Source organism: Apteryx rowi, unplaced genomic scaffold, assembly GCF_003343035.1.
Source record: "Apteryx rowi isolate R43461 unplaced genomic scaffold, aptRow1 scaffold_13, whole genome shotgun sequence".
Taxonomy (NCBI): domain Eukaryota; kingdom Metazoa; phylum Chordata; class Aves; order Apterygiformes; family Apterygidae; genus Apteryx; species Apteryx rowi.
The window spans coordinates 5,672,475-5,687,286 of NW_020447530.1; the positions used below are offsets into that span (position 1 = coordinate 5,672,475).

Here is a 14,812-nt window from a genome sequence, read left to right on the forward strand (position 1 = left end):
GGCGGCTCCGCCATGGCGCTGCGGGCGCTGTGGCTCGTCAGGCACGACCCGGCGGCCGGCGGCGCCGTGCTCTTCTCCCGGTAAGGCCGGCGGGGCCCGGGGCTCCCCCGCTCGCCGCCGCGCTGCGCTGCGCCGTGACGCGGCGGGGACAGGAGAGGGGGGCGAAATGGCGGGTGCGCCGCCGCCTCAAGGCCGCCCCGAGGCCGACACGGCCGCGGGGGGAGGGAGGGAAGGGAGAGGCTGCGCGCTCCGCGTCGCCGCACCCGGCTCCCCAAACTCGCAGGTTCTGCTAACGCCGCCTTGGCGCTCCGCTTTTTGGGTTTTTTTTTGTTTTGTTTTCTTTTGTTTTCTTTTGCAGCTTCTGCATTTTTGGGAGGTGACTTTGTTTTCTCTCTTCCCGTGGTGGCCTCGCCGCCCGGTCACGAGCGGTGGTTACGGCGCTGCCCCGAGAAGGAAGCAGGCGCTGTCGGAAACCCACACGTTTTGCTGATCTTCCCCTTTAATATCGTTCGCAACTGTGCTAAAAGTACAGTATTTTCAGACAGAAATTTAACTTTCCGTTGGATTTTAATTTTTGCACGCGAAGAGAGGGTGGTTTTTTAAGTCAATGGACCAAAAGAGGGCTTATTTAAAACTCCGCAAAGAGTTCTGAGCGAAAAGGCTTTAGGCCGGGCGAGCTGGTTTTGTTGGTCTGGCAAATTTTGTGCCCGTTTCTCTGTATTCGCTGCGATTGCAGAGGTCTGTATTCCAAGGAAGGAGAGGGAAAATGGGAGTCTGGGAAAGGGAAAAATCCTGGCAGCTGGGGACAGGACTTACGGTCCCAATCCAAGCTCAGTAAAACTGAAGAGAGAACTGAGAAAGAGGAGAAAAGAGCAAGTAGTGTTTCTTCAGATGCAGGCAGATCTTGACATCGCATGTTCCTCTTATTTTTCCAGGATTAGCGTTAGAGCGCTTGTATTACCTGCAGGAGTAGAGATGAGGCCTCCCCTCTCCAAACACAGAAGGAGGGAAAGCCCCTGTCCCCAAAAGCTGAGAGTGCGATCAAGACGAGAAGGAGGGGGGCTAGTGACAGATATCTGAAGTAACCTGTCACACAGGCAGTGGCAGAGACGAGAAATACAGCTCCTTTGAAAAGGGCAGACCAGACTTGATACTTCACGTGATTTCCAGATTTAGATCTTTCAAGTTCCCAGAGGAAATAATAGAGCTGTGGAAACCCCAAGTTTATCCTCCTAACCGACCTTAAATTCAACAAAGGACGTGGACAATATAAAGAATGCTGGATCACGTGGAAACTGTTGGTTTCAGGACTTAGGCACTCAGCTGGAGATACGTGAGCCCTGATCTTTAACCTTAGAGAAGACATCTGGGACATCAAAGCATTCCACTTTTTTGAGCAGATCATAACTTAATTCAGGCAAGGAGTGTGTTCTCTCTCTTGAATCGCCAAAGCTCGTTCATCCCAGGAAACTTTCGTCTTTTTAAGTTTTCATCACTTTCTAGAAGGGAATACTGCATGGCCAAGGGAGAGCAGAAGGCCTAACTAACCACCTAGTGACTCAGCTGAATCTGAGAAGGTTCACTAGCAGTATGAGAAGATTGCAGCGGCGTGGGGGAGCTTCAGCAAACGGAGCAGGCAGATTGGGCTGTTAGCACAACATCAGGCGGAAATATCTTCCCTCCCTTTGTTTTAGAAACATCGGCTGAAAATAAGATGCTCGCCAAGCTGACAAGAAGCCTCTTATCAACAGCCTTGCTCAGGAAGTCCTCGTAAACTTTCGAGCTGCAAAACCGTTCTGTTTCCTTGCTGCTCAAAATAGACTGGAGACTGCGGGGATGCATCTTGCTGTCTTCTGCATCCTGTTTACGGATCTCGTAGCTCTGGCTTCTCTCCGCTTAGGTTTGCCTTTTCCTTGCTGAAACACTCGAGATGCCTGATYAAGAATCAAACAAAAAAGCACAGTGACTAAAAATAAGCAGGAGGGAAGCATAGCTGCCTCCAGTAAGAAACTCTGCTACTCAGTTAAGAAAAAGAGATGTAAGGGGGACTTTCAGCTGATAGGATAAGAACCATGCGAGTATTCAGGAGCAGAAGAGGAACATTACATACAGAGGCCATAGATGTACTGCATTGCTGTGATCACAAGTTCCATAGCAATTTAAGAAACAGACTATTGATATGTCTTTAAAAAGATCGTATAAAAAGGGAGCTAATCGAAGGCATTTACAAATGTGTGGATTTTTCTCCCGTGTTTGGTGTTTATAAATGTGGGCCTAAGCACAAACAAACATGCGGTCTGGGAAGAGATCTGTTACAAGGTGATTAGAAAAGTGATTTAATTAGTTCCATGGTGTGTAACCTGTGATAAGGATTTTGAGGATTCATGGATAACTACTAAGGAAATCCACAGCTTAATTTAGAGACTCAGGGGAGTTCATAGTTCCAAAAAAGATGAAAAGCAGTGCAATAGTAGAAATAATCATTTTTCTTTTCTTGGCTATTTATTAAAAGACAACTCTTCAGTTCTTTTTGATAGATTTAGGTTAGCTTGAGAAGAAATTCATCCCTCTTTTCTTGAAAAAAATAATACTAATAATACAGAGAAAAAATCCCCAGATGTTGCATTAAACAGCTAATGTGATTTTTCTCAAACATTATCTGTAGAAAATTTAAAGTGAAATGTACACATTGATACAACATAGCCATTTTAAAATACACAAAAACTTGTGTCTCTGTAAGATTATGATTACATCTCAAATACTCATAAGYTGAAAAATTAAATGATGAACCAGTCATAGCAGCTTTAAATTACACATGTTGCACATATGCTGTAGAATCTATTTAACCCCCCGCAAAAAACATGCAGMTGTTACTGGAAAAATGGGACTTATGTGCAGTGAAATCTTTTTGGACTTATAATTTTATAAAGATTTTTTAGTAATCTTGTCAGATCAGTTAAARCAACCACTGCAGATCAGTTGTGCAGGCTCAGAATGGCAATGCAAAACCTGCATTCAAGTAACTTGAGTGATACTGTCTCATAAAACCAGTATTTACTAGAAGTAGCAGAAATACAATACTGTATATATACAAAAAACTCTTGTAATTGAATTTGATTACATGGGACATCTGTTTTCTTAGATGTCTGAAAACTAGTCTTCAGTATGATCTGGCCTCTTAGAAATACTTAGCTGTTGAAGTTCTGCTGCACGGGCATGAATCATGCTTGGTTTTAGTAGGGTTGTTTAAGCATCCTACATCTTTGTGCAACAGGAAAGGTAGACAGACGGACAAATGTACATTTCATTAAAAAAATGAGTGAATGTGTTTGCTCAAAGTGCCCAGTAAAAATCTGCCAGCTAGCGTGAATCCARATTACATGTGCAAAAGTTTTATTGACAATGATTTTACATTCTGATCCTAAGAGAAACCCGTCCTTGATTATATCAATATTCTAAAGATTTTTATAATGCTCCTTGCATTCTGTGACAACCAGCAATGGGATTGTGTGRCTCTGCTTTTAGGAATTATGTTTGYGTGATGTTCTGGGCRGGCAAAGGTGAGTAGCATTAAGACACTCTTTTTTCCATGTCACAGACGTTACCCCACTGTCGAAACACGAGCAAAGACCTTCAATGGATCAACACATGTGACTGTGCCAGACGACAACGCTTTTCTTAAAGCCTTGCTTTTTGAACTTAGACTCACGGATCAGAATTTTGTGGARTATCGAGATACCTGTACTCGCATCAATAAGGCGTCAGTATATGCGGTGCGCACTGAAGGAGGGGATCTCTGGCCCGTGCTTGCTTTCCAGAAGAGTGGTCTGATCTATGTGTGTCTTCCGCTGGTCGAGCAGGCCTTGAAGCCGCGACCGCCCCTCCTTAGCATCAGTGGGATCTCGCAAGGACTCGATCTTTTGTCAGGCATTCTGGACTTCGTCTCTCCCAGTCGGAAAAATGAAGCTGAGTTGAGTGCAAAAATAGGCCAGCTTCGAAATTTGCTTCTACAGGCCTGTCCTCTTGGCACCCCCTTACAAACAAACTTATGCAGCTTAAACAGCTCATTCGATGACATTCAGGATTTTTCTACAAATCGCGATCCGAAGCAACCAGCTTGGAGAACCAACACGTATAAAGGCAAACCGCACGTTAATGTTTGCATCGCAGAAAAAGTCAAGTGTATGCAGTATGACAAAAGAGATGTCGTGGACATGTGGCAAGTGTATGGAACTGTAACTTGCAAGGTGAGAGCCTTTCTTGTGCAAGTCTGACCAAACTACTGCCRTTCAGGCACACTGAGAAAGTAAATATTCATCTCATTTTACTTTAGTACGTGATCTGTGAACTTCCAATACTGTAATATTGGAAAGTGTAACAGACTATTGCATACTAGCAGGGAATTTTATTTTGATCTTTATTGTTACTTTCCTGCATACTTCATGCATTTTTCACTATTTGTGGGACTTAAATTTCCAGCGGTAGCTACATCCTGTGTATTTCCCCAAGTTTTTCATTTTTTAAATGAAATAGGGAGAAATCATTTCATGCGGTGTTTGCATATAAAGACTAAGAAATGGTGATGATAATGCCAAGTTTACTTCCAGCAGTCTAATAGATGATGTGTTTAATAGTGATTAGAAACTGAATTCACGAGCAAGTCTTCTACAGGTGTCTTCAGATGAGTGGTTTTTTTTATTAATTTTCTTACTAAACAAAAGTTTATCTTCTGCCCTGCTTCATTCTAGTATAACAAAATTTTGAATCCACAAATGCAGTTTTTATGACTGACGTAAAAACAGTTGATACAGAGTCCGGTGAACAAAACCATTTTTATAATTATTTGAATATTTTTGTATATGACAAAGGTATTCATTTTTTAAGACTAAAAATCAGGGAGTGTTGATTAAAGGTATCAATAATAATTATGAAATCTGTTAGTATAATACGAAATATGTTAATATTTGTATCTTCTACAATTAGTGTAGAGCTTTTATCACAAAGTTTAACACTCTTCTTTGTCTCAAATTGTGCTTAGGAAGCACACTACCTTATCACGGTACACTGCATTTGTAACTGCTGCTGTTTTAAAAGGAGAAAGACTTTCTAATAAAATGGATCATGGTAATTTAATTATTAGCAAGAGGTGGTGGGATACTCATCTCCCAAGGAAGCCAACCTAAGTACGGCACTTCTGAAGACTGGGTTATTTCCCACCAGCCATGGTGGTAGGGATTATGTTGGCGAACAGCTTCCTGCTCTCCGAGGGACATGTTTCTAGGTCATCTTGCAGAGTGGATGGCCTTACATAAAAAGAAAGCCCTGGTGTAACCGTGCGCTGCTGAGCTGGCACGTGAAGGGACGAGGCAATGGATGCGCTGCACGTGGTTGCTGAGAGAAAGCTGACATGGGACCGCCGTGGCCATTAATAGCATGTTTGAATCTATTAAGCAGATGTTGTAAAAGTAACTGAATTRATTAGGCTGTCACTGAGTGTGTTTATATAACATTTACAATAATTTAGCTATAACGGTAAGTTCTTGGCTTTCTTGTATGCTGTTTTCTTGATAAAGAATATTTGTAAATTAAAAGCCATGTAGCCAAGGCTCTGGGCCAGTAGCCATGCTGTGTGAAAGTCTATGGAAGAGGGAAGGGGAGTTTGTTTTGAAAGCGTTCGTTAGTACTAATGTTTGAAACCGGTTGAAATCTCCAGTGTGATAATGTTTGCATTTGATTTTTAAACATGTAATTCGGATTTGAGGGAAATATTTTAGAATAACTTCTTGACTTCATTTTTTTCAAGTGTGATATAGAGGGAGCTGCACCAAATGTAACCCTAAGTTTGAATCTCCCTACTAATGGCTCTCCGCTCCAAGATATCCTGGTCCATCATTGTGTGACTTCCCTTGACTCTGCCATGCTCATGGCCAGCAGTGTCGATGCGCTGGATGATTCTGCGTTTAGTGGACCTTACAAATTTCCTTTCATTCCTCCATCAGATTCATTCAACTTATGTTCCTACACTTCCCAGGTAATAACATCCTTGATCCTCATTGTTTTCTGGTTTTCAAAGAGGAATAAAAATGTCTGTGCTTCTCAAGGGAATAAAAATATCTGTTCTTCTCCAGGTGCCTGTCCCGCCAATTTTGGGACGTTACCAACTGAATGAAGAGGGATCACAGTTAAAATTAACAGTTAATTTAAAACTTCATGAAAGTATAAAGAATACTTTTGAGTACTGTGAAGCTCGTATACCTTTTTTTAACAGGTAAGAATAGGAAATCATAAATACGTTTCTTACTTTTCTCTGTAATCTTCCTAAAATGAACCTGTCAGGAGTCAGTATAACAGGTTTTGCTACATCAAAACAATAGCAGTGGACACTGACCTAGTAAGGTGTCAAGAAACCCACTTGGAATTCTTGTAATTTCCGCTCAGAATATTTGATAACATTCTGAATACTTTTTTTTTTTTTTTTTTTTTTTTTTTTTTTTTTTTTTTTTTTTNTTAAATGCAGTCACAATCCTCCAGGTGGATTAAGTCTTGAGACCACTTCCAACCCAGGGTTACCTGTTCCTTAAGACTGCTAATCCTAGCTACAGATCAGCTTATCAAAAATATAGTTATTTAGAATTAAAATGATCGTTTTCCTTTAAGCCTCTCTGACAACTGCCATGACTATATTGCCACATAATTATCATGAAAATTTAAAGATGAAATGATACAAAGTTGCTGGTGCTGATCATAGTGTTCGTAAAATACTCTCAATGAACTGAAGACAGTGGAATATCAACAGCTCTCTTATGATTACTAGGTTGAAACCACAGTGATTTCCTCCTGCTCTATAATTTCTTTCCATAAATTAGTGGTGTGTTTGGATTGGTATGATTTGTCTGTATGCACATAAAGAATGGCTTTCAGTATTTGTTACTTTCTTTAACAAAGTAACTGTTAACAAATACTGAATAATACGAATTCCAATGGCTTTATTACTCCTCTCCCATACTATAGGGGCCCAATCGCTCATTTAGAATACAAAGTTAGTTACGGCCAGCTGGATCTCTCACGAGAGAAGAGCTTACTGGTTTGGGTCATAGGTAAGCTATGTACCCCTACACCCTCCTACCTCCTCCCCCAATCAGTTTTGCATATTGTAAACACAGATGTATAATAGATGCTGTTTCTGGCTTTAGGACAAAAGTTCCCTAAGTCTTTGGAAATTTCTCTTACTGGAACTGTGACTTTTGGCACTCTAAGTGAAGAGCACCCAACTGATATCATTTGCACTGGGAACACTGCTTATGTAAAAGTAAGTTGCAATCTCTGTGAAAAGATGTCTTAGTAATCATTTTTTTATTGTCTTAAATTGGCTATGAAGATACACTGATTTTGACCAGACATAATTATTAACCTCTTTGTTCTCAGTATGGAGTTTTCTATTTTCTTGCCTACAGGATATGATATCCTTGTCATTTGGGGATACACTTGCACACCAAAAGCATGTAACATAGGTACAGCAAGCGTAACAGCATGCATCTGATCATGTTTTTCCTCTTTTTCTGCAGCTGTATTTTAGGATCCCAGACTTCACACTTACTGGATGTTACGTAGACCAGCATTCTGTTCAGCTCTTTTCACCAGGAAAACCAAAAATTAATGCATGTGAGTTACCAAGCATGTTGATTATTTAACTGAAACTTCGTATTGAAGTTATGAATTAGATGTCAATGACTAAAATTAAGTAACTAAAGTTGGGCAACTCTTTTCCTGGTTTTCTTGGGACATGCCAGACAATTTTTCTCTCTGCTTTGTATTCTTTTTTCCAGGGATGCTTAATGCACCTGTAGAGTAGAGACTGGCATCTCCCCTTTTAGATGAAAGCCCTTGTCACTCAGTTATAAAGTCAGGTTCTCTCTTGGGCTCTCTATCCTTAGCCCTGTGATATTTTACTATGTTTTGCAAAATGGTAGAACTTTAACTGGGGGGAGAGAGAATACCTCTGTATAGTCTGGTCTCTTGGTTACAACACTTTCCTAGGGGATGTGAGGTGTAAGGTTTGAGATACAAACTGCAGTTACGGAACTCGGGCCCTGCATGCAAGGTAAGGCTGTTACTGTGGGGTCCTACATTACATCTGTAGAGCAGAAAATGGAAACCAAGTCTGCTTATCCTTGAATTAACACATGACTAGTTCCAAGTCTGCACCAAAAATATACTAATTGGGAACACAGTAGCACTCATTAAATCTGAGCAGTAGTGTCTAATGAAAGCATTTTTGTGTGTTGCTTTGTATCTGTTGTAACTTCTGCTAGTCATGTTAGCAGAAGTCTGGAAATGCATTTGAAAACTGTGATCTACACTATTAATTTTGTGACAGGTCACATTAAGTCCTCAATTGTAACACCAAAAAGCATTACTTTCATACTGTATATTTTATATCAAGTACACAATTTATATTCATTGAATAAAATCCAAGCCATCCACCTGCTTTTGACTTGACCTCTGTTTGAATTTTAAGCTTATGACTGATACATTAGTAAAGGTAATTGAAGCTGAGACTTTAAATGTCTCATTATCAGAAACGATTTTCAAATAATAGTAAGAGTCTTACAGTTTAAAGAGGCCATTATACCTTTTCTGTGAACTAGTAAGGATGGATTAGTAGTCTCTTAACTTTGATGAAGGAATGTCTGATTGTAAGACACCTCATAATGCTTATTTTTCTTGCCTGTTTTTTAGCCCGGGAACTGATTTCCTCTGATTACTACATCTGGAATTCCAAAGCATCGGCACCTATCGTGTACAAAACCTTATTTACTAATGAATGATTTTTGTATTTAAACAAAAAAGGTGGCTAATGAAAGTAATGTCAGTGATACAGTAAAAATAAATTTGCTGCAGCATTTTTAATGTGTATGTCTTTAAAAAAATTTGTTGTGAGAAAGACCAAATGAATTTGTTTTTCTTAACAATTTAAAACCAACTTATGTTTTTAGTCCTGGATAGCAACTTAGAGAAGGCAATCTGAAAAGTACTTGCCATGCCCATTTATATGTTCCTTCTAACATTAACTGGTACAAAATAAGTACCCAGTGATGCGGATGWTGTCGACTGGCATGCTTGAGCACATCTTCCCAGGAGGACTTGCAGTTACTTCACTGGCTTTGTAAACCAAAGGGTTCACCAGGACATGAAAGCTTTCAATGTCTTACTCCAGTCCTGAAGTTACAAGAATCTTATTAAACCCCAGATTAACAGGACAGTAAAAAGCAAGAGAGTTCCCTTCTTTTCACAAGATGATTTTGTGCAGAAATGAGTACAGGATACATATGAGCCAATAATGTATGAGAATTTTAAGAGAGGCAGTAAGATATGAGCCGTGCTATTAAAAGTGGAGGTAATGCAGGAATCCTTATTGCTCCTGTCTGCAGAAGTAATGAGTTCCTTTTCATATCTGCCTGCAAACTGCATTGTTCTGAGAGCTGGTATTAGTGAGTATCCAGAAGTGTGAACCTGATTTTTAAAGGCAGAAGACTAACTCTGAGCAGACAAAAACAGCTAAGTTTGCTGGAGGTTCCAAGAAGCATCACTGAGCCATTTTCCCTAGAAAAAAATAGGCTTAAAGGAAAAGGACTCAGCTTACAGAGGAAACCTCTAATTTTGAGAAGAAAATTGGTATCTGCAGGAACACAGGAAATGGACTTTAAGAGAGTTATCAGGAAATGAGCAAATTCTGAAAGGCTGGTGAAAAACTGAGGGAACCTGGAGAGCAGCACAAAAGAAAAGAAGAATGCCGTCTAATAACTGAGCATGCCAGCTGCTCCTGCCGTACCTCTTGTTTAACTGTACGCTGTGTGATAAATAAGATTAGTGATTATGTAAGGGGAAAAGTTTTAAGCTATAATTTTAAAAATGCTTAGATTGAGATAGTAATCTAATTGGTTGGTTAAATGTTCTAAAGAGTGGATTAATTCATGTGAAACATGCCGTTCGGCTGAAACTGCTATGCAAACTTACCAAGGAGAGCTATGCTATGACCCATTTCACGAAGATGCTGTGTCCATTGTGATCAGCAGGCAAAAGGTGAATTAATGAATTTGCCCTGAATCCAGCCCCCACCCATTACAGTCAGCTGCATGCCTTGACACCACAATATGCTTGGGGAAAGGGGTCTCTCTGCTGAAAGGGTTCAGATCATGCTCCGTGTGCTAGGCACCCGCTGCAGAATTTCAGTATGCAGTGTTTGCTTCCAGCCTTCCCATGCGAAATACAGAAGCTGTCTACAGCACAGCAGCCCGGCGGAGAGATGGCTTTTCTCCTTCATAGGTGTCTAAAGGAAATGCTGTGCAATGATGGGACTGTGGAAACTCTCAGTGCATTAGAACAGGAGAGTCCCCTTGTACTTCAAAGCACGGAGGCCTTCCCAAATCATGTTCCTTTTTGGTTTTTCTCTTGCCCATGTTTCCAGCTTCTGTCAAGATTAGGACAGCTGCAGCACTCAGGAATGCAGGTGGTTTAGGTTACTTTGGGCACAGCTATCAATGTGGGTTTGGATGGAGGAAGAGGATGGGTGATGCTTCTCTTCTAGCCATGAGCAGCTTTATACAACTTAGGGGAAGCCATTGCCCATTCTGATTAGAAGAGGTTTTGCTCCATAAACCTCTGGATTATAGGCCTAGCCTGCTTTTGCTGCAGTGCTCTGCTCCTGCTCAGGGATAGCTCTATAGCAAGAGAAGAGGGGAAGAGAGGCTGTGTCTGCCCTCTAACAAAGTGCGGCTGAAGCCTCTGGCAATCTTGCACATGCAACATACTCTGGTCTTTGAAAAGGACCCATGAACTTGTCAGACAGCAAAACACGTTAAATTGGCACGTGCCTTAATCCAACAGGCATGTGCACCAACCATGAGACACCAGCACTGGTAGAGAGAGAGAGTCTGATTAAGCCTTTCTCCTGACCTGGTGACTACACTTCTATTTTGGGAAGGGGAAAGGCTGAATCTCATGGATGCTTAGTAAGCCTGAGTCTTAGCAAGTCCAGGTGAGGGTGTCTCCTGTGATATGGAGGAGGTGGGTTTGCATCCTCATGGAAAAGAAGGGAATTGAACATGCATTCTCCATCCCCTGTGAGGTAAAAGGGAAGGAACATACTGATTTTCTCTCTGGCACTGGCTGCTTTTTCCATAACACCTAGTCTGTGAGAGCTGCCTGAACCACTACCATGCTATGCAAAGGAGATAAGCAGAGGAAAACTTGATCTCATTCAAACTAGACAGCAAGCAACTCAGCTCTGTCATGACTGAGGTACCTTTAGTCATTCCCTGCAGAACACAGGACATGGGAGAGAAATAAGTGATGTGTGTAGAGGTTTCAGGTGCCTCCAGAGCTAGGCAGCAAATAGAGACATCAGGGAGACTACAGTTTTGGTCTTCCTGGAAGCCAATGTTCAAGGAGTTACAAATGACTAAACCCTTCTGTAGATCTTTATGCATTCCCTGGTAGTTCCTCCAGCAGTTTCACTATTTCTCTGCATGCTCTGGCCATTTTTCATGTTTGTAAGAGGGAGAAAAGATCACTAAAAAACAAATAAGGAAGACGCGACTATAAGTTCACCAGAGTCTGAGGACTCTGTGGCAGTGGTGATATCTAACAGTAGTTCTGGTGGGCAGGTGATTGAGTACTGTATCTGTGGTGTCCCTTTAGCTATTTAAAGTATCAACACCTTTTCTGAAGATAGTACAATTGCTTAAAAATATTCAATTTTAAAGGAAAAAATTAAGAATTCTCTTTTGTTACAGAGCACTGTTTTTTCCACAGGAGCACTTGCTGCTTCAAGTGCTTGGTATTTATAATTTCCTCACAGGTATAGATTGCGTGCAGATACATGCAGATAGCTTTGCACGAAGAGTTTTAAAAGAGCTAGCTGAGGAGTTCTTCAGACTTAGTATTGCATTTCAAAGAACTAGAAGAAAACGAACATGCAAATCTTTGACAAGAATAAACAGAAAGACTTAAAAGTGTTGGCTTATTGACCTGACGTGGTCCCAAATAAAATAGTGGGTATAAATAAGCATAGAGTTAATCTAGAACTCACTTCATTAATAAAATGAACTCCATTTCATAAAATTCTGGGGTAAYATAAGTAATGCCAATTAATGGGAATTTATAGCAAAATTTTTTGGATGAGATTGCAGGTTCAGTTGGTAAAGATAATAGATTTGATGTAACAGACGTCTAAGAAATTAAAGCAAAGCAAAGTCCATGTGTAACCCATTAAACACATTAAAAACTAGCTGACATTTCAGAGTGCAATAGCAATGGGGAACAATCATCAAAGTGTTTTGGATCCCAACTGTGTGACTTAAAAGTTTGTGGAAGAAAACAGAATTTGCATTGATGAAATTTGTGGCTGGGGCAATCACTGAGAAGCAGTGACTAATGAAGATACTGAAACCCTCATCCAGGATGAGTTGAATAGCTCAGCAAAAACAAAAGTAGATGTTCCAGCACAAACAGTCACAGTCACAGTGTCTGGGAACAGATGCCATCTCTACAGGGTGAGAGGAAGAGGGGGCCGAGAAGGATACAAGTGTCAGAAAGACTTAGTACAAGGCTGAGGCCATTGCTGTGGCCAGAAGGACCAATAAAATCACTGAAAGTTTAAGGAGGAAAAACACAGGAGGAGGAGTACTTGGCAACAGTGTGGGCACTTGGCAAATCTCATGAACCTACAGTGTCCCCATTTCTAGAAAATGGTCCAGACTGGGGAGCTCCTGAGACAAGCCATGAGGAGGTCAAGGTCAAGGACTAGAAGACATGTTTTAGGATGAAGGATTCCAGGAGAGAACAAACATACAGTATGTAGGGCTCAGAGAGGACAACTGCCTTGGGGTGCAGGGTTGGAAGAGGGTTAGAGAGTGCATCCCCTCACTCTGAAGGGACCAGTTCTCCCTAAACCTTCCAAGGGATGTTCCCTAACCTCTGCATCATTCATCCCTAGCTGATTTTCATGTTCTTGTCATGGAAAAGATTTCCCCTAAATCTCACCTAAATCGCCTTCATCCTTCCATGCCTGCCCACCCCTCAGTCGCCTTGTTCCCCTCGGTATGGCCTACCTCTCTCTCCAAGTGTCATGTCCCAAGGATATGCTCTGTCCTGAGGTGCCAAAGTGAAGAGAGGGATCCCCTCCGATGTCTTACGTGCACTTACATCCACCAGTTTTTGCTGGAATAAAATGGTGATTTGGGCAGGAGAGCAGGATTTGAGAGAATAAAGGTTCTGTTCTCCTAAAAATGCTCTTGTGAACAGACTGGAGATAAAAGCCCTGGCTCTCTCCGCTTGCACCCCAGATCCAGAGGACCAAAGGTTTATTGCTTACTGCAATCCCTCCCGCAGCGAGGACAAATAGCAGCATATCCCCAAGAGGCTTTCAGCAGAAAGCAGCATCCTCGGAGCTCGAGTGCCGACCCAGAAGGGACTGACACATGTGCGGGGCGCCAGGAGGGACAGCAGCCACATTGGTGCAGCCCAAGTCAACGCAACCAGAGAGGAGCTTGGAGTTAAGCGTGCACCAAAGGTCCCAGGGGAGTCAAGTCCTTGACCATGAAGATCCATCTCCCAGTCTGCAAGCAGTCATTGCCCCTGCGATAGTGTGTCCAAGCAGCCTGGCAAAAAGCTTTCCATCCAAGCTGTGCCCACCTGTACAGACAGCTCTTCCTCGGCAAAACGAGCCACATGCTGACAGGGAGACACGAGCCCTCGTGGAGGCTGCGTTTCAGGGGCTCCCCTCCAGCGCCGCACCTGGAAATCAGATGTTTCCATGCCTGCCCCCCTCCCTTCCTGGAGATTTCTAGAAACCTGGCTGAGCTCTAGATAATTTTTTCAAAGCCCGATGCCATCTGTAGCAACACGCAACAGCAGCGAACTAAACCCAACCCATTTTCTTCCCCTTGAGATCAGGTGCTCTCACTGCGATGCTTTCGATTTTCTCTAGAAACCTATCTCTTCAGGATCTCTTTTTTTTTTTTTTTTTTTTGAAGTCAAAGTCTGTTTCCCGTTTGGTAGGTGACCTGTTTAATGTTTTCCCTGTGTCTGGGAACTCCTTAGTGTAATTAGCGACCTTTGAACTCCACAACTAATCCTGAGCTATTTTGTATTCCTTACTCATCTTTAAGGCTGGACCTTTCTTTTCTTTTGAGTCCGCTGCCACAATTAAAGAAGAAACAGCTGCATTTCAAAGGGATTCCAATTCCAGAAGCTTAATCGTGATTGACATGTTCTTATTCTAAGCTATAAGAAACTCTAAGAGTCCTTTCTTGGGTTAAAACTTCAATCATTTTCTAAAAAATTATCTCAATATGGATTTTATTCATTTTCTTTGATAACCATTCTTTGCAATTTTTTTAAGTTGAAAGATGCTTTGAGTTTGCAATGAATATGAACCGCTCCCACTGAAAGAATGAATGGTGTCAGGCGCATTCTAGATGCCAAAGTAGCTAAATTCCATTTATTGCCAAAATCTGATTATGAAATCTGACGTCCACCATGTAGCTTGACATTCTTCCATATGCCCAAAAGGTAGGAGAGGTGGAAGCGCTTGCAAATGAACCCCAGGGAGGCTTGGGAGGGAGATGACAAGAAGGCATTCTCTGGAAATCTACRTTTTTTTAAGTGTGTTTTTCCCCAGTTCTTGCAGTGCAGATTCAAAAGCCGCTGCCTGACAGCCACAGAAGACCCCTTATTTTCTCTTCCACTGCAAATGAATTCTCCGCAAAAAGTCACAGCGAAAACCAACAACAATAAAACAGAGATAATT

The 14,812-nt window shown here is 41.6% G+C and overlaps 1 protein-coding gene across 3 annotated transcripts; it reads left to right on the forward strand.

Annotated features, from left to right (window-relative positions):
- Positions 1 to 6: 6 nt before the first annotated feature.
- On the forward strand, positions 7 to 8,910 carry AP5M1 (adaptor related protein complex 5 subunit mu 1). 3 transcript variants are annotated; one of them, XM_026056191.1, is made up of 9 exons: positions 24 to 80; positions 936 to 2,319; positions 3,599 to 4,247; positions 5,804 to 6,031; positions 6,129 to 6,268; positions 7,012 to 7,097; positions 7,194 to 7,309; positions 7,566 to 7,662; positions 8,740 to 8,847. In XM_026056191.1, the coding sequence occupies exons 2-9, from the start codon at positions 2,291 to 2,293 to the stop codon at positions 8,826 to 8,828; spliced, it is 1,434 nt and encodes a 477-aa protein (XP_025911976.1). In that variant the 5' UTR covers positions 24 to 80; positions 936 to 2,290; the 3' UTR covers positions 8,829 to 8,847. The 3 variants fall into 3 exon arrangements, with proteins under 3 accessions (XP_025911974.1, XP_025911976.1, XP_025911975.1); XM_026056189.1 differs by lacking the exon at positions 936 to 2,319 and having other exon boundaries at positions 7 to 80; positions 8,740 to 8,910; XM_026056190.1 differs by lacking the exon at positions 24 to 80 and having other exon boundaries at positions 645 to 2,319.
- The last annotated feature ends 5,902 nt before the right edge of the window (positions 8,911 to 14,812 follow it).